This window comes from Ambystoma mexicanum, chromosome 9 (assembly GCF_040938575.1).
Source record: "Ambystoma mexicanum isolate Mex_15411 chromosome 9, UKY_AmexF1_1, whole genome shotgun sequence".
Classification (NCBI taxonomy): domain Eukaryota; kingdom Metazoa; phylum Chordata; class Amphibia; order Caudata; family Ambystomatidae; genus Ambystoma; species Ambystoma mexicanum.
In genome coordinates, this window is record NC_090931.1 from 452,519,159 (window position 1) to 452,547,121 (window position 27,963).

The window sequence follows — 27,963 nt, forward strand, 5'->3', positions numbered from 1 at the left end:
TTGCTTGGTCATTGGGCACCAGGCATCAAAACAATGAGCAGGAGCTACCTGAACAGGCAGCTAATACATAGCATGCTGCAAATCTGAGGCAAACTGGAAATGTCCGTTGGATATCACCCATCATACAAGTCTTCTAGAGATTCACTAATGCACTTTTTTAAAACAAATTCTAAACCCAATCATGTCCTGTTGTATGTCTGTATGACCCCAGTAGGCCTGGCGTGTTAAGCTAAGGAGGGACCTTGCAGTTAGGACCACAAGCTAAATGGCTCTCGGCAATGTAAATCAGTGAAATGATAACCACCTTACTGACAAGACTACACATCACAAAGGGCCAATTTATCAGATGAAGAAGCTAATGCCTTCCAGCATGATTACTTTGCAGTGCTGGGACCTGCTGCTGCTTAAAATGCGCCAAAAATTCAGAAACCAGTGAACACTTGGACTTTCTTTAGTTGAGAACTTCATATTTTAGTAGCACATCTAATCTGACAATTGAACTTAATCCTCCACCTGCAATTCAAATGGCTGTAGACCATCTTGATGCCCCCCTGTATTTATCAACTTTTTATTGACCACACTGTACAGGAATATGGGGCTATAAATCTAGAATAGATCCTACTAGAGTGGAATAACCTGTTTCAAAAGGACTATGTACAATGTATAGCACTGATAACTGATGTATGCGGGGAGGGGGTGGTGGGTGGGGAGGGGTCGTGGAGGGTGGGGAAGTGTTGTGGGGCCATGATGGGGTGAGTGATGGGGGGCTAGTGGACAGGCGGGCTCACCCCAGGTTTCCCTTTATCACCCCTACAATTTACCTCTTACCATATATACTGTATTTGTTTCGGTAATAACGATTCATTAAAAAGGTTTTTTGTTACCTATTCAGTAATATCGCTGGATACCGGGTTGCAACACCCGACCAACAGAAGTGAAAAGAAATAAAGTAGCTTTGAGGGAATTTCACAGTTGGTAAACTTAAGTTGCGCACTTAGAAAACACTGCCCCCCCTGCAACCTCCTCCATTTTCCTTAACCATCCTCCCTGTATTGTCCTGTGCTCCCTCAGAATCTCTCTCTTCCTTTAGGTATTCCACCTTTATCCTCTTGATACCCTCTCCAAAATATTTGTCACTTATCACCTTGTCGTGTGCCTCCCTCCTTCTGATGCTCCTTTTTTTCTTTACCACCTCTTCCTTACTCTATGGTGTGACTCATAATGTTCCTTTTTAACCACTACCTCCTCCCTATCCTCCTTTCTTCTAACTACATTATTACTGCCTCAGCCTTTTGGTTCCCCCTTCTCTGTTTCCCAACCACTCGCTCCAGTGCTGTTAAAATGGGTTTTCAGAATCGACCATTGGGGTGGCTTCTGAGAGGCCAGTCTAATATGGTGAACCGGAAAGGCACTGATGCCTGGCTAACGCCAGTCCAGGTAGACTAGCAGAGCAGTAAGGCTTAGACTCAGGAGGGGTGTGAGAGTGATCTAGGGACACAGGGGCCCACACGGAACTCTCTAATAATTCAATTTTATTCATTGTGTATTTGTAAGGCACTTATACACCAAATAAATTGTGTTTCAAAGCGCCCACAGGGCAACAGGGAGGGAACATGGGATGAAAGGCAAATATAACCATGAGAGAGGCGGTCCTACTAGGCCTTGTGAGCATTCAGAGCATTCAAGTGGAGAGAGAGAGAGGGAGCGAGAGAGAGTATGAATATATATATTCAATGAAAAAACTTTGTTAAAGGGACGTTAGGGTTACAAGTAAAATCGAAAAACCCCTGAAATTCGTCAGTTATGGTAAGCTGAGCAACAATAACTCGCGCCACCACCGTGCACTGCTAAGACTAACACCCAGGACATCAAAGATGACATCACAAATATCATTGATGACATAACATGTCTAGCCCCTTCTTTTTTGTTCACTGCCATGTCTAGGAAAGGTGGGTTTATTAACTGACAGTCAGAAACTTAACTTTCAAAAGGTATTAAAATGTATAGATATTGCTATTCTGACATGTTCATACACTAATTTCCTTAGAATTTAATCACATCTTATGATGTACATGTATAGGGGAAGAAGCAGGCCTGAAACACAGCAATCAGTTTTGGGCGTGAATACAATCGTGTAGATTATACACAGTGGCTAATGATACTGCCTCTTGTTTGCTTACTTTACTCTCCATATATAAGCCCCATATTTGTATACATTGTAGTCTTTTTATGTTTTGTGTGTATTAGTAGAAATAATGTAGTAAGGGATGCATTATTAGCTACTCTGTCCGTGTTTCACAGTATATTAGCTACTCTGTCCGTGTTTCACAGTACGGAAAAGTCTGATACATATATATAACTTTGGAAAATTACAAATATAGCACCTCTGTGGTGTGCTGCAGCCAATACCTGCATTTATGTATGTGTAGGTTCCTGTACTAGAAAGAACACTGCAATGGAATGTTCTTTAGTGCACTAGATTGCGTGATGAAGTATGTAGTTTATTACACATCTCCTGATAATCCCTGATACTTTTTTGCCAACATTACATTCACAACCCCTTGTATGAAAAGTCAATGTACATGTGATGTCATAATGATATTTTTGATGTCATCTTTGATGTCCTGGGTGTTAGTCTTCGCAGTGCACAGTGGTAGCATGAGTTATGGTTGCTTAGCTTACCATAACTGGCGAATTTCAGGGGTTTTTCGACTTTACTTGTAACCATAACGTCCTTTTTAACAACTTTGTTTTGTGTGAATTTCATGGGTTTTTACCAGTGGATGCTATTTTCCTAAAACTTACTGATATCGTACTTACCAAATCTAACAATATTTGTGTCCAATGTACAAAGTGTCACCTTAAAACTCTGCCATTTTCCACCTTCTAGAATCATTTTTAACACTTTGATAAAGTTCTAGCAACTATTTCAACTAGTTTTGCATCCGTAGACGTCTACGAACATTTGACTTCATTGCGGACCTTCCGGACAGCGCCACATGACCATACACTGGCGCACAGCATGATGACGTGTCCGAGAACCCGTCTGCACTTCATGATAAGATCCGTCCTTCGCGGACAGTTCGGCACTGCATTTTATACTGATCTAAGAACTTTCAACTTCAAAATTTCCCTTGCACACCCCTACACCTTTTCGTACTCATCCATTACCAATATAGTACACAGTACATACTTGGCAGAATTTTATCGAAACTGCTATTTATCTTAAAAATGTTATCAGTTATTGCCATCCCTCCCCAAGAGCCGCCACCACCAGCTGGAGGACCTTCACAACAAAAAAGGCGCAGTACTTTCAAAGACAATGGGCCTCATTGGGAGTGTGGTGGCCACGGTATGAACGGTGCCGGTAGGACCGGCACCGTTCATACCGGGCCGATACATTACGAGTTTGCTCGCGGGTGGCGGTATGCACGTCTGGTCTGGCCAGACGTGCAGACTAGGGATGTAACGGTATTACGGTAAAGATACCGTGAACCACTTAATTGAACAATAATAACCGTCACATTGTTTATACCGGTATACCGTTCATACCGTTAAGTGTGCTTTTCAATCTGATTTGGAAAGGCTGCAGTAAGCAAGTGCTGCGCAGTCTTGGTCTTGCACCGTTGGATGTGCCGTCTGCCAAGTAGTTTCAGTTGGAGCAGTTTTTAATGCCATTCCATAAACCACACGTGCCTGACATAAAATCAATATGTTAGCAATAGGAAGAATAAATACAGTGCCAAGAAGGAAAAGGGTTTACTTTGGGTTGGCGGCTTTGGGGTTTATATATTTATAATGGATAATGTTTTCTAAACATATGACAATGGGGGATTTCCCTGATTCTATCATTGAATTTACATATAATAAGTCACACTACGTAATTTACTCATCTCTGAGGGTATTCCCTGCTGCCATACCAAACTGTAACATGTCCATGATTACTGAACACCTTTTGGCCCGCAAGTAAACTACAGGCTGTAACGTAAAGAGAGAGTGCGTGTGTTATGCGCACAAGCGTATACTACCATCAGGCTCCAATGATCTGTGGCATGCAGGTTATCAAGATGGCAACATGTTCATCTTCACCAGTAGCCAGTGGGGGAGCTAAAAGCCTAAAGGACCACTTAAGAAAAGCTATTCAGTTTGGTTTGCCAGTCGCAGCAGGGCTGCCCCCCCCCCTCCTCCTCTCCACATGTGTGTTTGTGTTTGGTGGAAGCAAGGGGTGGCATTTCAGTGGAAAGTATGTTGAAAAGCCCAATTCTGACCCTGGGTGCCTGGTTTTGTTTGTGATGATAAATCTGACAATTTATTACCCTTTAGAAAATATTTTGATTAGTTAACTCCACCTGCTATATCGCGATAACCATGATATACCGTCATTTGGCAATAAGGTTATTGTACCATCATAAAACTAATACCGTGACACCCCTAGTGCAGACCAGGATGCTAACAACGGGCCCGTCATTAACGGATCCGTTGTTAGCATCCTCCCCATTCACATTCAAACCTATGTGGGCTCAATGGGAATGGGGACGGTCCGGGTCCCACGAAAGGGAATTACCGGGCCCTCCATCGAAATGGCCTGATAAGTCCTGTTTTGCGGGACCCGGACCCGAGTTTGGGGGTAGCCATGCTGCTAAAAACGGCATGACTACCTCCAAACTCGTAATGAGGCCAAATGTAGAGGACCAAGAAGATGAGGTAGACAAAGTGTCTCCTCCTAGCACCAAGTTCAAATCATGAGTGTGCCAGTTCTTTGCTACTGTTGTGAGTGTACCAAAAGCTATAGCTACCAAAGTGAAATGCACTCTGTCGCAGACTACCTGGAAAGTACTCCTACGGGACGACCTCCATGCGCCACCACACCAAATCCAATGACCGCAATGCTCTCAGAAAGGTTATTCCTTTCTCAGCAAGAAGTAAGCTGTCTTCCTTCACCTCATCTTCCTCAACAAATACTGTAACCACACAGCCTGTCTGCGGGCATTGGTGCGTTATAAATAAATAAATGAGGGCTACAGACCATTATCGTCCATTACAGCCCCTGAAATGAGGGATAAAGGTCATTACTACCCCTGGTTCCCAAAGCGGGAAGTCAGGATGCTAAAACATAGATTTATTTTCCTATTGTAAGAAGGAAGGAAAATCCTTTTCCAAGACAGCCAACATGGAAAGAGGACGGGCTCCGTACACAACCATTCTTCCCTTGCCATGGCAGCCTGCAAAACCCTATGAACATATTACCACAAGCACGTTTTTCCCTTTCAAACCTATCCTACCTTTTGAATAACTTTACCACTTACCACATAGCCGGTCCCAAGCCACTTTAACACCATTTTTCGTCCCTAGCGGGCATGGCCATTAGCCATATTGTCCGTGTCATAACCTTATGCCATGACCCAGACAATCTGGTTACTGCCCAAGGCCACGGGCTATACCTCAGTCACCAAAGGTATATGACTATTTTGTTGTACCTACATTATTACACTTGTCAAAAAATAAAACGTGGGCACATTTGCAAAACCATGCTTTAATGTCCTTGCCAATGCTCCTCACGAGTTTGCTCGAAATCCGCAACATGTTTTATTTTTTAAAAAGTGTTAAAATGTATGTACATACAATAGTCATATAATTTAGCCCCCACTTGACAAACTCCATTCAGTCTTTACACAAACATTGAAGGTTGGGTCTATAATCTTTCTCAAAACTTTTGTCCACATTTGTCAAATAGCAATAAAGTTATAAGCCATCAAAAAATGTTGAGATCCCGCCCCCTCTAATTTCACCCCCTCTTGAGAAAATCCCACCAAACCTTAGAAAACCATTTATATATAGATCCAAAATCGTTTTACCAAATGTTGTGCAGATACGTCAAATGACACCACATTTATATGCCTTTACAATATTTTGTGCCCCCCACCCCTCTAATTTTGCCCCCTCTTGACAGAATCCCAAAAAATGTTACAAAACCATTCAGGATTAGTTCTAGAATAAAATTGCAAAATTACGTGAAGTTCATTGAGTGGAAACTGCTTTTCCCCAACCCTGTAATGCAGAAATAGGTACAGATGTCCTAGGACATCTGAAGTGTCCGCGAACACCACAGGACTGCCCCAGGACATCTGGAGTGTTTGCGGACTCCCAGGGGTCTTGGGGCTGGGGGGGTGAAACGACCTGTTTTTTGGCTTCTTATGGCCCAATCCAATCCTCATCCCCCCCCCCCCACATCCCCAGAGATTGTTTGTTGAGTTTGACAAGTGCAGTGCTGCTTTTTGTTTTTGTTTTCGCTGCGCTGTCCATGGACTCCAGAACAGTCTGCGAATCCAAGATGTCGGGCTTTTCGGATAAACGGATGCATTTCACGTTTTCTCACCATCCAATCGGTGGCCGCGTCCCGATGTCCGCGGACCACGTAAAATCAGAGGCCAGCCCACGGACTGTACAGGGAAGTGAGTCCGTGGACCGGACATGGGATATCACTAATTTTATTTGCCTTACGTTTTGGTCGTTTTAAAAAAAAACTACTGGACGGATTTAAACCAAATTAACAAAAGCACACTTTTGGGACCCAATCGCTGCTCCTGCTGCACATTTGGTGAACATCCGTCCAGCGGTTTGGGCTGTAGGCGTGAGCAGTGTTTTGCAAAGTTTGGTGAGGATTCGTTCAGGGGGAGCGAAGTTATAAGCCGCCCAAAAAGGGCGCTTCCTATGAGATGAGCAACTTATCCATAACTACATGGCCGCTACCGCAGGCCGTGTGTGTATTTGTATATATTGTATAAAGCACGGGGGGCTAGCTGGCAGTCCATAAATAGCAGCGGCACTCCGGCAAAAACAAGGCAAATCCCAAATGGAAAAAATCTGCTGCAAAACACTTTTTATTTTTCAAATATCCATGGACAAAGAAGCCAGCAGACGATGCATATATGGAATTCATTACTCACTGTAATCGTATTTCTGATGCTTGTATCTGCTTAGATTCACAGGCTGTGCATAGGCCGACATCTAGTGGAAGCTGCAGAGTATTAGTTTGCTTTTCCAAACTCAAAGGGGCGTCGAACTAGGGCGTGCCAGTAATACTATCCCTAGTGTGACGTCCAATGTACCCATGATCCCTCAAGCATGTAGGACCCTCAGATTGGATTTTTTCTGACATGAGGTAGCATGAGGAGTGGTGTGAGTACAGAGTATCCAAGTGGATAAGACTACAAGCATCCATGCACCTTCTCTCAGAGGGGGGGGAAGGGCGGGCGCATGTGAATCTAAGCAGATACAAGCATCAGAAATATGATTACAGTGAGTAATGTATCCCTTCTGAGGATTGTGGAATTTGCTTAGATCACATGCTGTGCATAGATTAGCGAGCAGTGTTAGGAGATGGGATGTGAGAAGGGTCATGAGCGAACAAATGTCTTAGAACCGCTTGTCCCACTTGACTATATGTCTTGGAATGAGTGTCAATGCAGTAGTGCTGAGTAAAGATGTGAATAGAGCTCCATGTAGCTGCTTTGCAAATGGTGTCAAGGGGTACATTTGCAATGAAAGCCAGAGTGGCCCCAGTACCTCTTGTAGAGTGGGCCCTTGGCGTGAAAGGCAGTGTTTTATCTGAAAGGGAGTAGCACAGTTGGATACATCTAACTATCCATTTAGAGATGGCACATTTTTAGAGATACAATCTCCTTCTCTGCATAAAGCTACGGAGACTAACAGTTGATCTGTCTTTCTTAGCGGTCTGGTCTTGTCTACGTAGTAGAGGACCGCTCTCCTCACATCTAGTGTGTGGAGTTTCACCTCAGCAGAGCTTTTGGGTTCTTGGAAGAAAGCTGGTAGCTCAATGGACTGGTTAACATGGAATTTTGAAATTAACTTGGGTGAAAACATAGGGTGAGTGCGTAAAACCAGTTTATCCTTCTGAACAGTAAAGAAAGGATTCTGCACTGACAGAGCTTGAATTTCACTGACCCTTCTTATGGATGTTATGGCTATTAAGAAGGCAGTTTTATAAGTCAGGTGTTTGAGACTAGCTTTATGCATGGGTTCAAAGGGAGGCCCCATGAGTTTATCAAGCACTACATTAAGGTCCCAACCTGGTGATGGGTTGGAAATTGGAGGGTGTAGTCTCTTTACCCCTTCCATAAAGGCTTTGACCACTGGCACTTTCCACCATGACCCCTTGTTATGGGAGGTGGTGTAGGCTGACGGCGCCGCAAGGTGTACCTTGAGTGAATTAAATACTAACCCTGCATCCAGTAGGTGGAGCATATTGGTGATAATATTGGAAGGAGATCAATTGGGTTGATTTGTTTATTCTGGCACCAAATAACGTATCTTTTCTACTTATCAAAGTAACAGTACCTTGTGTTAGGTTTTCTTGACTCTTTTAATATATCCATACATCTCTGGGGTAAATTGAGATGGCCGAACTGTATGACTTCAGGAGCCATGCTGCCAAGTTTGAGTTGGTTGAGGATGCACCGTTTGTCCTTTGTGCTGGGAGAGTAGGTTGTTCCAGCAAGAAGAATGGTGATCTCCTCAAGGAGGATTCTTTGGTGCTCCAAGGAGTGTACTTTCTGTCTTGGAGGATGGTTGCAGGGGCATTCTAGTAGCTCTATACAGTATCCTGCGGACAAGGTGGGCAGCACCTATCTGTCCGAAGTGATCCCTTCCCATGCATGGGTGAAGATGGAAATGTGCCCCTTACTGGGGATGCATGGGAAGGGACCCGGAGCGGAACGTCGCTGTTTATTGGGTGGCGTACCACCTCTACCGGGGCTGCCTCTACCCCTAGTGCGGCCCCTGCGCTGACCTCTGGTGAAACCCTAAATTGCCTGGGATTGATTGCTGCCCCATGAGGTTCCTTGGTTCTGATAGTAGTTGGGACCCCTCTGGGAGCTTTGGGCGCGAAAGCGACGAAAATGATTTCCCCTTTGACCTGAGGGCTTATTTGTCAGTTAGCCGAGGGACTTTAAGGTCTCGTATTCGTCCTTAGCTGTCCTAAGTGCTTCCTCCACTGCTTTCCTAAATAGGACATTCGGCTCTAACGGCATGTCTGAGGGTGGCTTGGGTCTCGGGCTTGAACTCGGATTGTTTTAGCCAAGCATGGCGTTTTATTATTGTACCTTCTGCTGTTAATCTCCCTGCATGATCTGCTGCATCGAAGTTTGCCTTAAGGATGCATCCAGACGCAGATCTTCCGTCTGATGCAATTTGGGCCAACTGTCCCTTTAGTGATTCAGGTGCAGAGGATATTAGGGCAGCTACTTGTTCCCATTGGTGGCATTTGTAGCTTGCTAGCAGTGTGTGGTGTTGGCAATACATGCCTGATTTGCTGACGTGGATGCCACCTTCCTCCCCAGAGCCCATATTTTCTTGCTCTTTGTCAGGTGGTGCTTCTGAAGAAGCTAGTGGTGTGCCCGCCCTCTTTCTGGTGGTTGTTACTACCAATGTGTCGGGCTTTAACTGACCCCTTATGTATAAGGGATCAGAGGGAGCGGCCCTAAATAGTTTTTCTACTCTTGGATTAACTGACCGAGTAAGGTTAGGGGTTACCAGAGAAGGATCAATTCTGCGCTGGATTGATTTTAATATGGGGATAGCTTGGGCAAAGGATTTCCTGTCCTCTAGGATGATTTCTTCGAAATCTCTATCTTTTTGGACACCCTGTGAGTCTATCTGAAAATGGTCTGCAGCTTTAGCTAGTACCTCATTCAGTAATGGTTGATTATCAACCGGTGAGTCATTTACTGGGGGATCCTTCGGCATAGGGGAGTCAAGACTGTAGGATTCCGCCTCATCTTCCTCTTCCTGGTCCTCCTCATCCCCATAGTATCAACCCCTGTCTGGTCTTCCAGCATCTGTATTTCTGACTCCTCACCATATGGCTGGTAAGGCTGAATTATAGAAGGGTCTGAAACCAAACCCTGAACTTGAGTCTCAGAACGGAGCCTCTTAGTAGGGGGTTGAGGGTATTTGGATCCCAAAGGGGTAGAGGTAGCTGGTGTAATTTGATAGCTATGGAAATAATTAGTCCTTTTCAAGTCTACAAAAAAGGACATCCTCCCCATTACTCTCCTCATTACTCTTTTATGTTGTCCTCCCCTCCCCCCACCCCATGACTAGAGGAATGTGTTCCTGAACCTTTAGGGTTTTCTGAATGTTTCGACGCTTGGCGTCGCGATTCGGAAGTGGTGTCATGAGATTCAGGAGTCTTGGAAGGGGGAGGTTGAATCTCGGAAGCAGACGTCGAATGTACTACAGAAGTAGACGTCAAACGTGCTACTTGGGAGAAGAGGTCAGATTAGTCTTCTAACGATCGGGCTCAATGACTTTTGGTAATGTGGCACCTTTTGCAACCGTGCACAGTTGCTGTGTGTTGTGAGGCGAACGTGACCTGGAACGCCCAGAGGACACCGAATCAGCGGACCTCTCTCGATGCCTTCTTTTGCTGATCGCTCGACATACGTGTCGAATCTCGGCTGGGGTTAGTGTGTTTGGTGGAAGAGGTGTGTGTTGCGCTCTTGCCGCATGGTGTTGTCTCCGTAACTGAACCGCCGGTCAGTCCTCCGAGGTCGGGGGCTTACGCGTGGGTTCCTGACGTCACCCCTGTGCCCTCGTCGTCCGATAAGGCGGCGGCGCTGCCATCGCTGAAGGAACCCACAGCGTCCATGGCCTCTAGCTGCCTTGCGTAGTGGGCCCAGCGCTTCGTCGAGTGGTCCTTGGGTGTCTTGGCCTTGAAGAGCTTACAGGCTCTACAATTAGCCTCAGGATGGTCTCGTGGGAGACACAAGTTAACGTATTGTTTGTCTACCCGGTGTCCAGTCAAATGGTTGAAAAAAAAAAGGTCGAATTTCTTGTATTTATATATATATATATATATATATATATATATATATATATATATATTAGTTTTGGATGGTAAAAAGTTTTTAATAAAGAAAAAGGAGGGTTGGGGGGAACCCCCATTTAAAAAAAACGACCCTTTTTTCCGATCATTTGTCTGTCGATCAAAAGGCATTTGATCCATATGACCTACAACCTGTCTACCCACGGAAACTTGCGGTTACACTTTGGGCAGAATTTAAAGGAGTACTCTCCATATGGTACTGATTGGCTGTGTGTGTGTGTGTGGCCACCCCACCTCCCTACTTGTTCAGGGCCGAGGCCAGAGGCCTTCGGAGGCCCAAAGTCTGTTGTGTAGTCTCGACGGCTGTTTTCCTCAGTCTCAATTCACTGTCGATGTTCGGCGTAGGGTTGGAGAAAACGGGGACATTTTGTATTATATTGATAGATATAGCCATGGGAACTCCGCGAAAAGCTTCTGACAAGTATGGTGGCAAAAACAATTGGAGGGTCCTACACGCGTTGGGGATCATGAGTACAGTGGACGTCACACTAGGAATAGTATTACTGGCATGCCCTAGTTCGACACCCCTTATCGAGTTTCGATAGACAAACTGTAATACCCACCCCCCCCCGGGTAAGAGTGGTCAACTGTCAATAAGTGCAGGCCAGAGTGGGGGAGGCTGATTGGGGGTGGACACCTAGGGCCCTGGTCACCTATCACAGTGACATTGGGGTTTAGCGAAGGAGGGGTGAAAAGGAAAGTCTTGACCAGCTTCTGGAATTTGAGGAGATCCGGCTCAAGATTAAGGTGAAGGGGGAGCCAGCCGAGGAAAGAGATTGTCCACCTGCTCGCTATTTAGCCAATCGCTTGACACGCAGAGAGTTGGTGCTGGAGGAACGTAAAGATCTGGAGGGAGTCTATTTAGTGGGGACCAGTTGTAGATAGCATGGTCCCTGGCCCCAGACAGCCTTATTGATGATGCAGAGGGATTTGAATTTGGTCCTTGCAACAGTCAGTGGAGAGTTTTTAGGGCTGAAGAGATGCGGTCCCTAGGCTTGAGGACAAGGTTAACTGAAGGCAAGGTCCCTGGGACTTAGTAAGTTCATCCCTGATAACTGTTTCATGTGGGTTTAGTATTGGATTGTGACAATAGTTACCCTGAAGACCAAAGGCTGCAGGTTAAGTATTTTCCAAGTTAAGTTTCTCACACAGTCCTACCACTCAAGGAAAGGCCCAAAGGGAGTGGGTGGGAGAGGAGATCCTTGACCCAGACCACCACCGATCCTTAGTCAGACTAGAGAGCAATAGGGTGAGGGCTTTACGTCCATGCAATTCCACAGTGGGAAAGGGAGGGCAGAAATAGGCAGTATAACTTGCTCCCTTTTTTCCAATTCTTCAAGGGACCATTTCAGGGGTGCCTTGATCTATTGGGCCCTTCTACTGCTGTGATGTCAGTTCAAGGAAGGCCCAGGGGCCGTGTGTGCAGAGATTCTTTGTTTTATTTGGCATCTGATTTGAGTCGTGCTAGTACGGTGTTCAGGCTCTGTTATTACGGTTCTGAAGACTGGACAGCTGGGCATCCGACAGGTGATCTTTATAGGACGAACAAAGGAGCAGGCCCTGGACAGCTTCTCGCCGTCGTAGGAGGATGTACATGCAGGCACAGACGTCTTGTTATACAAGTTGAAAATCCACCAAGTTGTAAGGATACACTCGGAATGGCGACAGCTGCAGCGACTCCAGGAGGGAGCTTATCTGCCCACCAGGTGGTCCAGGGGCACTTGTATGGCTCAGAAGGCACAGATCTCTGAGCAAGGTTTGGGACAGGTTGTTCTCACTAGTTCAGAGGGTCGAAGCACTGACTAAGGCCTTCTTGACATCTGGACGGAGCAGGGCTTCACCAGGATTAGGCAGGAGTTGAGTTGGAATGGTTGGCCAAGGGGCTTCAGCGGGCTACTTGTTTTTGTAGGGGTCTTTACTCCGAATATCTGTCGCTGGGCTTCAAGAGTCCTCCATGTATCTAGGATTTGGACTGGCGTCGCCACCTGGTCCACCAATAAGGATCTGCTCCATTCAAAATGACAGTGGGTGTCCAATCCTGGACAGTCACTGGACAAACATTCTGCCCAGCAACAGGCTGTGGTTCAGATGTAGACTGTGACCAGATAATCCCAGCCTCCACATCCGGCCACACAAACAGATTTCCACTTTAAACAGGAAAGCAAAAGCTTTCCCTGGGAAAGGGCTTGGCATTTCCAGACCCGAGGGGGCAGGAAGAAGGCCAGATAACAAGACAGAAGGACAGGTGTAAATCTAATGGCACAGCACATAATGCCATACCTATGGTAGTAGGTATGGCGGCATGCTGTAAATTGCAAAGGTACAAAGGTAAAGTCAAAAACATGTTAGAAACAGATCTGCTGCCACCAGCCTGCCCTGGACACCTTGTATTTGTAACCACAAAGTTACAAAAGAAAGTTAGTCCTAAGGACACTTCACTTTAGGATGATGTGTGTGGCTTTCAAAATACAAGAAACGGACTCAGTGGTGGCTAGTGAATTTTTTAACTGGAGGGGGGCGTAAATGTATGCGGCAGCGACCGTGAACAAGTCAAAGGGGTGGGGGGTTTGTGGCAGTTCTTCCACCATTTTTAAATTATAGGTTAAAATTAAAATGTGCATTTTACAGAAATCTGTGAAAAGTTGGGTAAAAAGTAATCCAATTTTCATCAGTTTTCTTTGGTAGCACATGAATACCATACAACTTGCATCTGCAAGTTGGCAACAGTGCGCTGCATCGTTTTTCAACACATTTTTGTTGCCTTTGCCCACAACATTTGCCAGCATATAAAACATTTTCATGCGCCCATAAATGTAAATGCATGCTGCACCATGCATGCTGCATGATCCCTTACCTTCTCGTGTGTTGCTGCTGGAACATAAATCTGCACACCTAGAAGGGTTGCTGCTTGTGTAAGGGGACTGAAGCGCTACACAGCCATCTCGGCGGTTCTAAGAAATCCAAAGGAAAAGCTCTTGTCTCTCCTGCAACCAACAAGAAACCAGCCTCAGCACTCCTTCTCTCCAATGTGGCCAAGACCGCTGGATCACCTCAGCTGCCCAAAGACCATGTCTTCCTGAAGGTACTGCTGTTCCTTTCGTCTCGTGTCCCAGAAGTGGTAGCTATCTTGCTGCAGAAGCCATGGTGCTCCCCTGTGACTTCTGGGCCCGACTTTCCTCATCTGCAGGTACCTGGAATTAGGGTGCTTGCCATCTCTCGCCCACATCGATATATCTGATTTGCAGACTCCTCTCTGGTATGACCCCACGGACCAATCTTCAGTAACATTCATTAGTCCTCTTTCTCGGTGCTCTTAAGCCCACCCATTGTTGGAATTCTGCTGCTTAGCCCATTGATGTCTTAGCAACTGAGCATCATCTGGTAATCATCAACTGAGAGTCCGTAAACCTTGTATACTTAATTTGCTTCAGGCTTGGAATCATGGCTGAGTTGGTTGCTTAACAGTGAATAATCTTTCCTCCCAGCAGTCTACTTGGTCCCCTTTGCTATGTTGTATCATTGCTGAAGCATTTGGGGAGCTCGGGAGAACATTACCTCTAGAATAGCACACCGCACCTGCAATGGGACTAGCTTCTGGATGCCAGGCTTCATCTTTCCTTTCTCTGGCGCTGCTGGAGGACTTCATCTTGAACCTGTTCTGGTGGTGGGAGGTGGGAGGTGGGGGGTGGTGGGTGGTGTGCTTCAAATAAAAGGGTGTGCTGTCCTTCCGAACCGAATGAAACATTAGTACTGCAACTGTTGGTACTTTCTGCAAAACGTGAGGCCTTTCTTCAAAGATCACAACTTTTTCAAAATCCCTTGTCCCATTGACCTGTATTATCCATTCATTCCTGGAATGATGAGAACACCTTTTACTTGTCTCTTAATGTTTTCTCTATCCTCAAACTTTCTAGATGTTATATTTATTTATTGAGCGCTAAAGCCCGACCTCAGGGCGCTTACAAAAACACACGAGACAAAAGGGGGTCAACAAGACGGGGGTAAAAAACAGTCATGACTCTTTGAACACGATGGTTTTTAAACGTTTCCTTTAAAGTAAGATCTTTTCCCTTTTGCAGCTTGATGGGTAGTTAATTCCATGCCTGTGCAACCAGCACGGGAAAAGGACTACCATTCCCTCAACCTCTTTTAAATCATGGAATGATATGGCATTTATAACGCACTATTACACAAGTGTTGCGCATCACAAGACTTCAAATTATGGCGGGGCTTGTAAATTTACAATGTGTCTTTCAAATAAGCAGGGGCATTTCTGAACAAGCATTTATGGCCCAGGGTAAACTCAGACAGTTAAATGTTGTTAAGTTACCCTTATAAAAACAAAAAGTTACTGTTTATTAAGCAAGCAAGGCTATTCTTGCTATTAAAAGCAGGTCGATATGTTTTACTGTATGATAACAAAGGCCAATAAACAAATTTGAAAATGGCCCAGGGTAAACATTTTAAATTGTACTCCTGCTGCAGCAGGGAGCCTGGATACAGGTTCTCTCTTGAAGATATTACAGACACGCAAACGTTTGTCATTCTGCAACCTCACCAAGCACTCTTGACCCCAACTAGGAGGGAGTTTGTAATCGAGTCTCAGTAAAATAATAGCCCGGACCAACTTCTGACAATTCTTTTAGGTAACCACAGGACCAATCTGCCTCAAAACCTTCAAATAATAATGAGAGCTCTTTACCACATAATTCACATGGGCATCAGCATTCAACAATGCTTCCTTGTATATGCCAAGCATTTTTACCTTGTCAACCACTAGATCCTTCAATTTCAAAACTTTTAGAAGCATGATTCAAAATTTCCCTAGCTTGTTTGGACCCATAAACCATCAACTCAGTTTTAGGGGTGTTTAAACTGAGACGGTTTGTGGTCAACTTGTCTTTCATGATCCTATATACTTGGTTCAACTTTTCCTGATCTGTTTCATGGTTGTTGCTAAGCACTATGATCAACTGCATATCATCGGCTTAATTAGTAAAACTGTAGGCTGAGAGCAGAGTTTTTCCATTTTGACACAACGGTTTAATGTAAATATTAAACAATGACTGGAACAGGAAAGCACCTTGTGGGACCCCATCTGAATTCAAACATCTGAGTTGGTTTCTTTGAAGCATCTCCACAGCAGATTCTTGATTTCCGGTCACTGATGGAGTCCATCAATTTGAGCACCTTCTCAGAGCAGTTACCAGTAACTACTAACCTATCCAGTAGCCGTTTGTGATCAAGCAGGTGAAACGCTGCTGATAGTTCAAGAAGGATCCGCACCCCCGTAATACTCCTTTCCAGAACATACATCTGGGTGCGTAAGTCCAAGAGAGCACTCAGTTCCTCATGCGAGATGCAGCCCTGCAAGTCAATTTGCACTGTCGTAATCCAAGCCTCAAATGCCCCAGTAATGGCAGACAATGCCAGTGAAAGCTGCATATGCACATCCGTCACATTACCTAGGTTGTAGCCTTACATGTTCATGTGTTCACCCACGGCGACAGCATCAACCCAGACACCTACCAGCCCAGATGCTCACAAATCCACTCACAGTTCGGATGTCAATCCGCACTTCTTGCTTTAAAGGCTTCTATCTTTGCCTGCACTTTCCAGTATTTCCCCAACTTCCATGAGTCGGGCTTCTGCCTTTTGAAGATTTATTGCTGCTCCTGAGCCAATGCACCAGCACTCTACCAACTTCTAGATTTCCTTCTCCTCAGTTCCACGTTCAGGAGATCCTACTAATGCACTGAGCGTGGGGAGGAGGAGGGTTGGGAGGAGTTCCCACCCCTTATGCATCTTCCCACCTGCACCCCCCCCCCATTACTCCCATCAGTAGCCAATACGAGGCTGCTTGCTTTAGTTTCATAGAACTGCCTTGCAAATCCTGAGCTAGGGGCACCAGCTGGTACCCCCCTGCAACACCCAAATGGCTTCCATGCCGCCTTTACTTGCTAGTGTTGTGTTTTTTGTTTCTCCTAAATTTGTCTAAGATTAAAGATGTATTGGGCACTTGCCTAGTCACCCAGTTATTGTGGAATGCCAACTTTTAACATGCATACATGTAGATTAATTGAATATCTTGCATGGCTAAATATTTTGGGGGTATGGTCCTGCTTGCCATAGTAAACGTACACTACTAAGCAGTGACTAACAATTGAGTCTCATTCAACTGGGTCTATTTATAAAGACTCACTAAACCTGTATAATTTTACAACAGTAGCTTACTGATTCAACACATTAAAAGTGCAAAGTGTAGATTTATTGGCTGCTTATATATTGAATACGAGTAAGGCTAATTGTGAATGGGATATAGTCATCACATATTTCCATGTGTTCGTATAGCACTTGTGCTCTTTAAGTAGCATGTTTTGCAACTGACCAACAACTTTGTTTTACAGATAAAACCGAAAAACAAAGGTGCTCGTTTTGATATTCACCAGCTATTTTATATAGCCGGAAAATCCATAGTGGGTACACACAAAACATTATGAAATGGGCAGAAACGCACACGGCTGCGGTCATTTACCATTTATGGACTGGGGAAAGGAGGACAAAAAAGAAATTAACGGACTGCGCTTTGGTGGAGACATTGAAGTAATTTTCTGGGAGAAACCATCTGGCATTCTGGCCTATGCCCTGCTGGCCTAATGCTGTTCTTTGCCTGACTGGCGTTGCCTTGACCAGCAAAAGTTCCAGGGGTCTCACTAAACACAGCAACCAAGCACGCTGGGGTTAGGTTGAGGTGCCTCTCAGCCAACCAATGTACGAAGGAAGGTGAAATGAGCACCTGTGTTTTTCATCTTTTCCAGCTGTTTCGTTTAATCAAAATGTTCATGCTACTCTTAAGGCTTTACACTTTGCTTCGGGTAATCAGTGGAGTCCCAGTCAGTCATCTTCCTCATTTGCCAGGTTCCTGATCTTTGTTGCGCACAGGCCTTGAGGGCTGATAATCTGACTGGTTTTCGGGATATCCCTTATTATTCATGAGGAAAAATGTGCATGCATTTAGAATCGGTGTATGCAAAATTACCTTATGTATATTAATGAGGGGTATCCAGAAAACCCGACATGAATCTGAGCCACAACCCTATGTTGACGGATCAGGTTTGACAGTTGCAAATTGAGCATTTGAAATTGGTGCTGTTTTGATAGCAACGTCATCCACTCTGGAGACTAGAGTTCTGCAGATCCAGCAGCATCATGGATTGCCAGGAAAGTTATTTGCTAGTTGCGATTGCTAAAGGAGTGAAGGATGGCAACAGCACAGAGGGGCAGGGACGTACAGCTCTATGGCTGCTTGGAACGTGGGCTTGTACCTCTGAATTCAGCCCGCACACCAGCAATTTGATTTGTTGTGTGACCACCTGAGGGTGCTCATAGTAGTTTCTGACCTTATCAGCAATTAAGTGTTCTGTTGTACAGCTTTAGGAGTATCATGTGGCTCCAGTGCTTATAGAAGAAATGTTCTTTTCATTTTTCTAAATGGGTTCTGTTGACAACCAGTTCAAATCATTAGAATTGCATAGGAAGTGTTTTAAATAAAGTAGGCTAACACTAGGTGTGATTACAGATATTGTAAAATATTAAATAACCCCACCCCTTAAAACCCGTCATGTGACTACCTTTTTCTTTTTAAACAAACACTTTTTGCAGCCTCCAAATCGCGTTATTTCAAGCGATAGTACAGTCCCAGGAGTTAATTGCAAATGTCAGGTTGTATCGGTCATCTGTTGCTCTTTCTGCAGAGATCGATATAAACGTTACTTTTCAGAATACATCCCTCCCTCTTTCACCCTTAGTCATTGTTTAGTGATTACGTTTCGCTGAAGCAGTAGTGCTGCCCCTGCTGCACCAAAAAAACGTGAAATCAAATGCAGGAGACTATATACTTTTTTTTTTTTCTTCCGAAAATTGGTATTCAAACCTCAATAATGGTAATATTCATTTGCAATTAAGCCTTAGTCCACGTATTTTCAAAGGGTATTTGCTTAATATGGAAGGGATGGTTTTTGAATTGTATTTTCGCGTGTGCTGATATTTTTTCACTTGATGTAGAAAAATCACCCTTTCACGTTCTGTTTTTTTACAGGTTGCAATTAAAGATAAACAAGAGGGAATTGAATAAGTCCACTCGACGCTGGTTACAAAAAGACATGACATATGGACTTAAAAAAATTGAGGAGCTCCTTGGCCATATAGGATGGTCACAGTATGAAGGGCCGTTTGATGTATGTCCCCGTTTTCAAGTGTCCCCTCTCTAGGGAGGGGGAATGCTTTATGATTTGTTTTTCGAAATATTTCATGCGAGTCCGCTCTTGCTCTGTTCCTTTTTTCATCTCCCAATATGTAGGCGTTGACATTTTTACTTGTGTTTTAGTTCTTTTTTTCTATTCAGAATTGCAGAATAAAATATATTTTTTACTTGGTGTGTGTATTCCCATCGCGTTTGTTGAAAATTCATTCAAGATCTTCTTTCTAAATGTGTAAAGAGCAAAATATTGTTTACAACTTACATGGACTCCCAATTGTACCACTTTTATTATTGAATATATTTTTACAATCTTCCAAAGAAGATTTAAGAATGCAAGAGCTCATGAAAATCCAAAAGGTGACTAGCCCTTTTGGAACATCCAAATGGAAGAGCTTCTTAAACTGGTCAGAGAAGCATGCATCACCAAAACGGAACATGGTTACAAACTGCTCACAACCCACTCGGAGTACCAAACCCCCAACCACCTATTGAGTCGTTTCACTGCATTTGGTGAGCTGCAGTTTCACTGTTTTTTGCTACATATGCGGGGCCTTTATTGATTTAGGGTTGTGTGGGGCGGGGTTTGCATGGGTGCTTGCCCCATAACAAGTTTCGAAACTGCAACAAAGTGAACCAGATCCACAGAATACAGGTCACCATTTTTAAACGTTGCCCATACTTGAGTTCACAGTTGAACCATTGGGAACACCAACCAAGTAACGCTGGCCCATATGGTCAGTATGTTGACCATAGGTGCCTTTTTATATGAACTCTAACCCACTATGCATAGCACACACCCCAGTACTGATGGTTTATTTTTTTTTTATTTTTTTACAAAACGCTTTGGGTGGTAAATTGTCTGCACTGTAAACTGTATGGTGCAATGTACAAGCAAAATAACACTTGCAATAAGTGAGCAACTGTGGCTAAAACTCTTAAGATATCAATGCGCGGGGTCCAAAAAAGAAATGTAAGTTGACAATTTTATTGGCAATGGGACATGCTGGTACAATAGTCCTATATCTCATGCTTCCATTACATGCGGTAACCAGATTCACTGATTGCAATTGGAAATTGAAATTGCTTCCCTAAAACGGAAGAATATTATTTGTATCCAGTATCAGATGATCTCATGGAATTAAGGTATAATACTTTCTGTTCTAAGATTTTCTACAAAACATTGGTGTGTGGCAAAATTGGTAAGAAGCATTTAACCCATCATTTTTTGGGCCCCACTGTTTCTTGGTTTTTCCCCCACCAAGGGAGGAGGTAACAGACATGCCCTTCAAGAGGTTTGTGAGCTGAAGGCTTCAATATCGATTGTAAAATGCAATGTAGGTGTCCATATGGCTTATGGTTGTAGGCCATTGGTGAGAATATGTATGTGGAATATGAACTGTGTCAACACAATACAGAGGAAAAGTAATGTTGCTGTGTCTAAAAGGGAGATGTGGCATTTATGCAGGAGTCACCTGTTTGGAAGAAGACACTTAAAAGTAACAAAAGATTTGGGTGGTTACAGTCGTCATAGCACCAGTTATGGAGGGGTTAAGTTTCTTCTCTAATCTGCAATACATGGTACTGGATTTATAACGCAATGCAAATGAGCTCTGCTAGCAAATATTAATACGGATTTAGTAGAGTACTTACTGGCCAGTATTTCTGTGCTGAATAGTGAGGGCTGTGACAAAGTACATGGTCTAATGTTTAGTATTTCAAAGGAGGAAGTCCCAGGGTGCCAGACACTCTGCAAGCCAGCGGTTGATTAGCTTCAGGGTGGTATGGGGAGGATCCTCTTGTCACCCCTTAGTTTCTTCTAGAGAACAGGGCACTGTCACATTGTACCATATATACCTAAACATTAAGCTCCCGCATCCCCAGAAGAAACATCTAGCATATAGTATGCTATACATCTTAAAAGGAAACTCGGTGTTAGGGGGAATGGGGCGGCATTGACGTGTCAACGAGGTGTAAGAGGAATTCCTCACGCTCGAGCGTGTTTCAAACTGTTGGCCACTCTCAACCCAAGGGACAGAGAAGCTGGTTCGTGAGCTGGTGGCAAGATTTCCTTGCAGAGCCTGTAAACCTAGCACCCACCCTACAATGTTCCCTTACAAATGTTTACCAACAATAATGAACCAGACCTGCAGCTCTGTTCTGCATCCAATTAAAAACAGCCAGCTCTTTTGGAAAGTATAAGAAACTAAGAGCACACCTTGGGGGAAGCTGGGATTATATGCTCCTCACACAACCCTCAAACAACCAAACAAGGAAAATGTAAACCAAGGTTTAGTCCATCCCCCTTGGCCAAACCTAAGCCCAGGCGAAAGTGAAATTAATTTGGGCACACAGTTGCCAACCTTCACCCAGTGTCTAGCCCAAAAGGCCGGGTCACTGCATTTAAAAAAATAAAAATAAACTTTAATCTTTGAAAATGTAAGACAATACATAATTACAGAAATGCACAATTCAGACATAAAACAAGATTATAAACAACCTCCAACCATGGTAGTATTTTTAAAAAAGAAAAGAAAATGCTTAAATACTTTAAAGCAACCACAAGACAAGGTTAGGAGGTTTGTTAACAATAACCAAAATCCAAAGCAGGTAATACACAGAATCATCCAAACTATCAACTTTCAATGCTTTTTAAAAGCCTGTAACACCACCACTGTGGAAGTGGGTCTAGACGCTAAACAATAGCTCCACACCCCTTCATCACGCAACGAGAGCAATACCAAGAATTATTTCAGGAAATTCCATCTCATACTATTAACCGCCAGGCAATACACTAGCAAGTGGTTCCAGAGAATATCTAACCACTATCTCCTTAGTTCGAACCAAAAGCCACCTGAAACAAAAACAATCTGCAAGGGGTAAATACCTAGTATGGTGCCAATATACCAGTTTTTTTTATGATCACCCGAGGGAAGATTTATGGAGACATATTTTTGCATACCCTCTGTTGTCCGGATCAAATCCAAACTATATAATGGGCTTCTAACACTGCCAGGGTTCTCAATGAAGTCACATAGTGAAATACCCATTTTACTGAGTAGTCCATTACAGAACTCACCAAGTGCCTGTAACCGTCTGTTTCCCTTTTCGAGCAAAGTGACTTTCGGGTCTACATAAAGTGAACCAGGAGCAGGACACATGATCTTTCTGAACATAGAAGGGTATCTCCAGTGAGCTCTCCCTTCCAGGAAGACTAGGCCCAGTTCGAATCTTATTGCCTGAAGAGGAACCCAGCCTTGAATACGCATTTCTCTTTTCCAAATCGAAAACTCAAGGTTGGGGAGGTATCCTAGAATCGACCAAGGGTATATTTCAATCCCGTAAAGAATATTGGGTACCACTTTACCCTTGTACTAACGAATACATGGTAACAATGAAAACGTATCAAATCGGGCATTGACTGTACACGGCTGATTGGTTAAAATGCTCAGCTACAGCCCTTGCCAATTACACAATTGCAGTTTACAAGCTTTCGAGGTGATAAGAAATCCAAGATTAATTAAACTGTCAACCTGCTAAAATGTATTGCTTCCAACCCGCCAGCGAAATGTCAAAGACCTTCTATAGCGAGTACACTCGGTGACCTTCGTCTTGGCTGAATTGATGTTTAGGGAATGAGCTTGCACAAACTTGGGGAAAACCTATTGGGTGTTGCAAGCCAATGGGCGTTAAGTCAAAAATGTTGTCATCAGCGTACACTATCAAGAGTGGACTCATGTTATGCAGTTTGTGTAGCTAGGGCAGCAGGCTCAAGGTAGTCAACAATGACTGCCATGTAGTGATTAAACAGGCAGGGTGCCAATGCACATCACTGTCTGACTCCACAAAAAGTTGAAAATTGACAAACCAAGGACCCTGCCTGGTCCAAGCTAACTAATGTTAGAATTCTCATGAAGCCCTATGATCAGCCGCAAGAGACCACTCGGACCATTCAGTTTTTGAGCTTACTCCATAGAATACTGCGGTCCACAGCATCAAAGCTGCAGAGGAGGTCAATTGAGGCCAAATAGATCGAAGCCACTTTCCCTGCCAGATCTTGAATACATCACATGAGGCCATTCAATTGTGTACCCATGTGTCTCCTGATCTGCCATTTCTTAATACGCCCAATCTGTCATCCATAGTTCAGGATGCTGAAGTATGTTTTGGCTATAGGTCGATAGTTGGTGGGGTCAGATCTTATTCCCTTTTCATATATGGGGACAATGTACGCTGTTCGAGTAAGATTTTTGAACTATGCTCTGGTGATCAGATGTTCAGTAGGCCACCCTAGTTTAGTGAAACTGGCAAAACGTCTGCAAAGTTAGCTACGACAATTCAAATTAGCTTGGAGAGAAGTCAAGGCTAAGTCTCGGGAGTAGTGGGGGTGATGTGAGGTCCTGGATGAGCACACAGTAGGACGACAAGAATTACTCTTAGACAGTGGTATATCAAAAATATACAATTTATTAGGCCCAGAACAAACACTGGTGAATAATGAAGACAGTATTACTACTACTTAAACCTACACTATGTAAAATATATATGTACAGTCACTTCCGATCAATGCAGAAAGGTGCGGATTCCCACCAAAACCTGTAAGCGGGGAAAGCACACAAACTTTATCACAATCGCCAACTCCAGAAATGGATATCCCTAACTTAAGAAGTCCAGCCCTATTAAGATTGGAGCTTTGTGCTCAAGGTAATGTTTGTGTGCAAAGGCGCTCGTTGATGCGTAAAGTTCACAAGGGACACACTTAAATGGGAAGAAAACATTAAGAGGTCACTTTGGAGTGTGAAGAATTTGGTTTCAAGTGTCGGAGGTGGGTCTGCTATGGAATACAAAGCTATCCCCAACTTTTGGACGACTATAGGGAGCAAGAGCCACCCAAGGCAAGGACCACAAGGGATCCTTTGTGTGTGAAAACGGTGTGGATGAACTAGGGGCCACCAGTAAGGGGCATGGTTACCGCCCATGGCTCACTCCGGGTTCAAACTTGGCAGGTTTGAAGGTCGCCTGGACTACGAAATCCCCTCCTTGGTTACGCTTCAAAGTGCACAGGCGCTGCGGGTGCAGCTCCAATTTACATCAGGAGCTGGATATCTCGTCACAAATGCAGGACAAAAAAAGCACTGATGCAGCTGGTCTCGGGACACAAAGCAGTAAGGATGATGAGATTGGGCAAGAACGTGCTTTGCAGTGCAAACTAGGGTTCTCCCAAAGCTTGAGCTGAAACTCGCTGTAGCAATGCTCCAACACTAGTGCCAAAAGGTCCAGGGACACTTCGAGAAGGCTTGTTTGCAGGGCACCAAGGAGGCATTGAAAGTGATTGGTCCCACCACTCAAAAGGGTTGAAGCACCTTTGCTGGTTTTTGAAGATCAAGCGCAAAGCAAGGCTCTACTGGAACAACAGCGGGCTCAGGGTGCCAAACCTTCTCTGCGCGGTTCTCGTACAGTCCTTGTATCTGCTTCACTTCTTTGGATACTTGGCTCCGTGTATAGGTCGATTCGGACGTCAGGGTGAATAGCAGGTGCTTTATAGCAGGAGATTGTGGAATCTGTAAGAGCCTTTTATACTAGGAGACAATGTAATCTACATGAAATGAATACTTAAGAGGAATGGGGGGGATAACGTATGGAAAATCATTCCTGTATGGTTTGAGGCTAGGCAATCTATGCACCAGCAAAGTGTATGGAAGGGGTGATTTCAATCTGTGAAAGATGAATCCTTTGTAGAGGAGGCCGCAAATACGGCCTGCCCTCCAACCGACCATTTTGAAGTTCCAGGAATGGTCATGCGGAGATATGTGACGTATGATGAACAAATACACCAGCGGAGAGCCACAGTGGGACTCTGCCTGGTACCTATCAGACAGACAGTACCTATTGGAGTACCTACACTTAAGAAACCTTGGACAGTAAGATACCCATTGAGAAAACTGTATCGACAAGTGAGACAGAATGAGGATTGTCAAAAGGTAATGCCTGAAGAAGCCACAAAAGTCCTAAAAGAGGACGAATGGTGATGTCACAAGAACTCGGACTGACTCGCAGATAAAGAAAACAACGACCTGTGAATGACGAAAAGAGACGAAACACCAAGGATAAGCGGCATCCTGAGTTGAAGTTAAAGGACGATGTCAAGTCTAAGAAGCTTATGCCATAAGAGCGATGAAGATATACAACCAGTTTACATGTGTACATATGCTTGGAAACGCAAGAAAGCTGAGGAAATCGTGCGGCTTGCTGTGCTTAGTAGGAAATTATATGCGGCAAGCGCCACATATACATATCTACGTCAAAAGGAGCACTTTATATGACGTATATGTCCACTTTGCAAAAGGCCAGAACCAACTGCAAGTTACCAGAGGCCCCAGGAGAGAAGGCCCTCAAACACGGGAATCGAAAGCCAAAGACAGAAACGAAACTCAGATGCATGAGACCCTTGCAAAGAAACAAAGGTCATCTTAGCTGACACAGGCTAATACAATTTATGATGCCAAGAGCGGAGTATTTTGTTCAAAGGAGTCGAGATAAGCAGCAGAAGGCATTTGGTGGACAAAAAGCTAAAATCAAATACACAAATTACATGGAGACGGAGACTATTTCACGGTTCCTAAAATGCGTGACCTGCCAAGAAAGAAGAGTTGGGGCCTTCACACCTACGCACAGCCTTGAGCCATGCACAGATATCCAAGTTCTCCCAGACCGAGGCAGCATCGAGGCCTACAAATTAGAAGCTAATTGACACATGGCCAGTGGGTCAGTGATAGATGGTGGCACTGGTTGGTGGGAGGCTAGGGGTGCTGATGGGCTCCCTGCACCTGGCCGACCATTCTGCACGCTGCTAAGCAAAGTGGAAAAGTACAGGGTGATGTGGTATCAACCCAATCACAATGTACGAAGTAAACTAGGATCCTATAGTCCGTAGAACCAATGAGACAACATACTTTGAGTGACGTCCAAAGTAGTCATTCCGAAGGAAGGGCTTAGATGCCCCACCTAACCCTAGTTATCCAATCCTTTTACTCCACTATCATATACAGATATAGTACCTATAGTAAAGTTACCCTCCTATAACCAATAGAATTGCATGCAACATTTTTTAGCGTTTCACGTCAGCAATGATGAGTTTTTAGTATAAAGGATGTAATTCCTGTGAAGTTCATCTGAGTTGAAGCGAGAAGGAAGATCGAGCAACTGCTGATATTCATAACTTTCTTTGTACTTATCATTAAACGGACTTCCTTTGCCAAACCATTGAGTTGTCATTATTGATTTGATGCTCGAGTACTAATCTGCATCCCCATTCATCTCACAGGTGCTGCTATTCCATCTTAAAGTGCTGTTTGGGAAAATCCCAGTACTATGGGCCGGCTGGGGTCCCTCCTGCACACTTGGTAGCAGAGATGGATGGTTATCGATTAGATAAGACCCATTGACCATCGACATAAAGTAACTCTAGGTCTTCAGAAATATCACGAGTCCTTTTGCCATCCGGCTAAGTAGACCGTGAAGCTCCCCGTAGATGGTGGTTAGAATAAAGAGCAAAACCTGCAGGTGAAGTCTGAAGGGACCTGTACTTTTCCCCTACAAACCCCTTACCACTTCTACGAGTAGATGAGCGGGTGAACGGCAGGAGAGGCGGTGACGAAGGCGGTGATCCCGAACACCCAGAGAGGAACTATGCCAACAGTGAGTGAAAAAGACTGAATACTTTGGCAAAAGTGCATGCCTTAGAACAAATAAGGGAAGGTAACGGAGGGAGGAGGAAGAAAAGAAAAGAAAAATGTAGTTAGAAGTGTGTGTGTGTGTGTGTGTATATGTATATATATATATTAATAAAAAACTTTGTTGAGGGGACGTTATGATTAAGTTGCTCTAACAAAAGACCTGTACACTTCACTACAAAAATACTTTCCGCCTCCCCTTAATGCTTCAAATTAAAACCGAAAAACCCCTGAAATTCGACAGTTATGGTAAACTAAGCCCCCAACCCTGCCATCGCCCCTGTGCACTGCTAACACTAACACCCAGACCATGAAATATGTCATCTGAAATGTCAATGATGACATCACTTGTTTAGCCCCTTTCTTTTCCTCCGCTGCCATAAATATATATGTGCATTCATTAAAAAAAATTCACTAAAAGATTGTTATACTTCACAGTGCAACCAAACACCACTGCACATTCCCCCATTATAATAAACTAAGCAACCATAACTCACACCATCTATGTGCATTGCTAAAACTAACACCCAGGACATTAAAGATGACATCACAAATATCATTGATGACATCAACAACTCCAACACGTACTGGTATGCAGCGACTGCGAATGCACTACACATAGTCGTAGGGAAAGTTGTACTTATCTGAAAAAGACATCAGCTAAATGCAGCCTTCCTACCTAAGAAACAGCAGCAGTGGTGTAATGCGAAAGCATAAGAAACTGTGTTGCTATCTAGATGGAAAAAAATTGTTGCCACATATACATTCACTCATATTACCGTTTGATGCCTTTTTGCTCAATGCCGGTCGCATATTACCTTATTGCCTGCCGTGGCAAAAAATAAAGATACCCGTAAACAAAGTTAATAATGGGTTAACAACGACCTTTCACAGTATAATTGAAAAAAAAAATATATATACACTTTACGCACTCCTTATTTCTCTGTAAAGTACATAGGCGCAATAATCTTTGCCAGTAATAGTCTAAATTATGAATGCAGTAACGTGTGCTACTAAAAAGGATGTGTACTACTTGTAATCCCAGGCGACTTTGGCAGTAAGGATCA

General features: G+C 44.0%; 1 protein-coding gene across 1 annotated transcript in view; it reads left to right on the top strand.

The window, feature by feature from the left end:
• LOC138488171 (DNA-directed RNA polymerase II subunit RPB11-a) overlaps positions 1 to 19,341 on the top strand; it is a 39,836-nt gene extending 20,495 nt beyond the window's left edge. The window contains exon 4 of the mRNA XM_069614958.1: positions 19,005 to 19,341. Within this exon, the coding sequence (XP_069471059.1) occupies positions 19,005 to 19,040 (36 nt within the window). The 3' untranslated portion in view covers positions 19,041 to 19,341. The remainder of the gene's footprint in view (positions 1 to 19,004) is intronic.
• Positions 19,342 to 27,963: the final 8,622 nt, after the last annotated feature.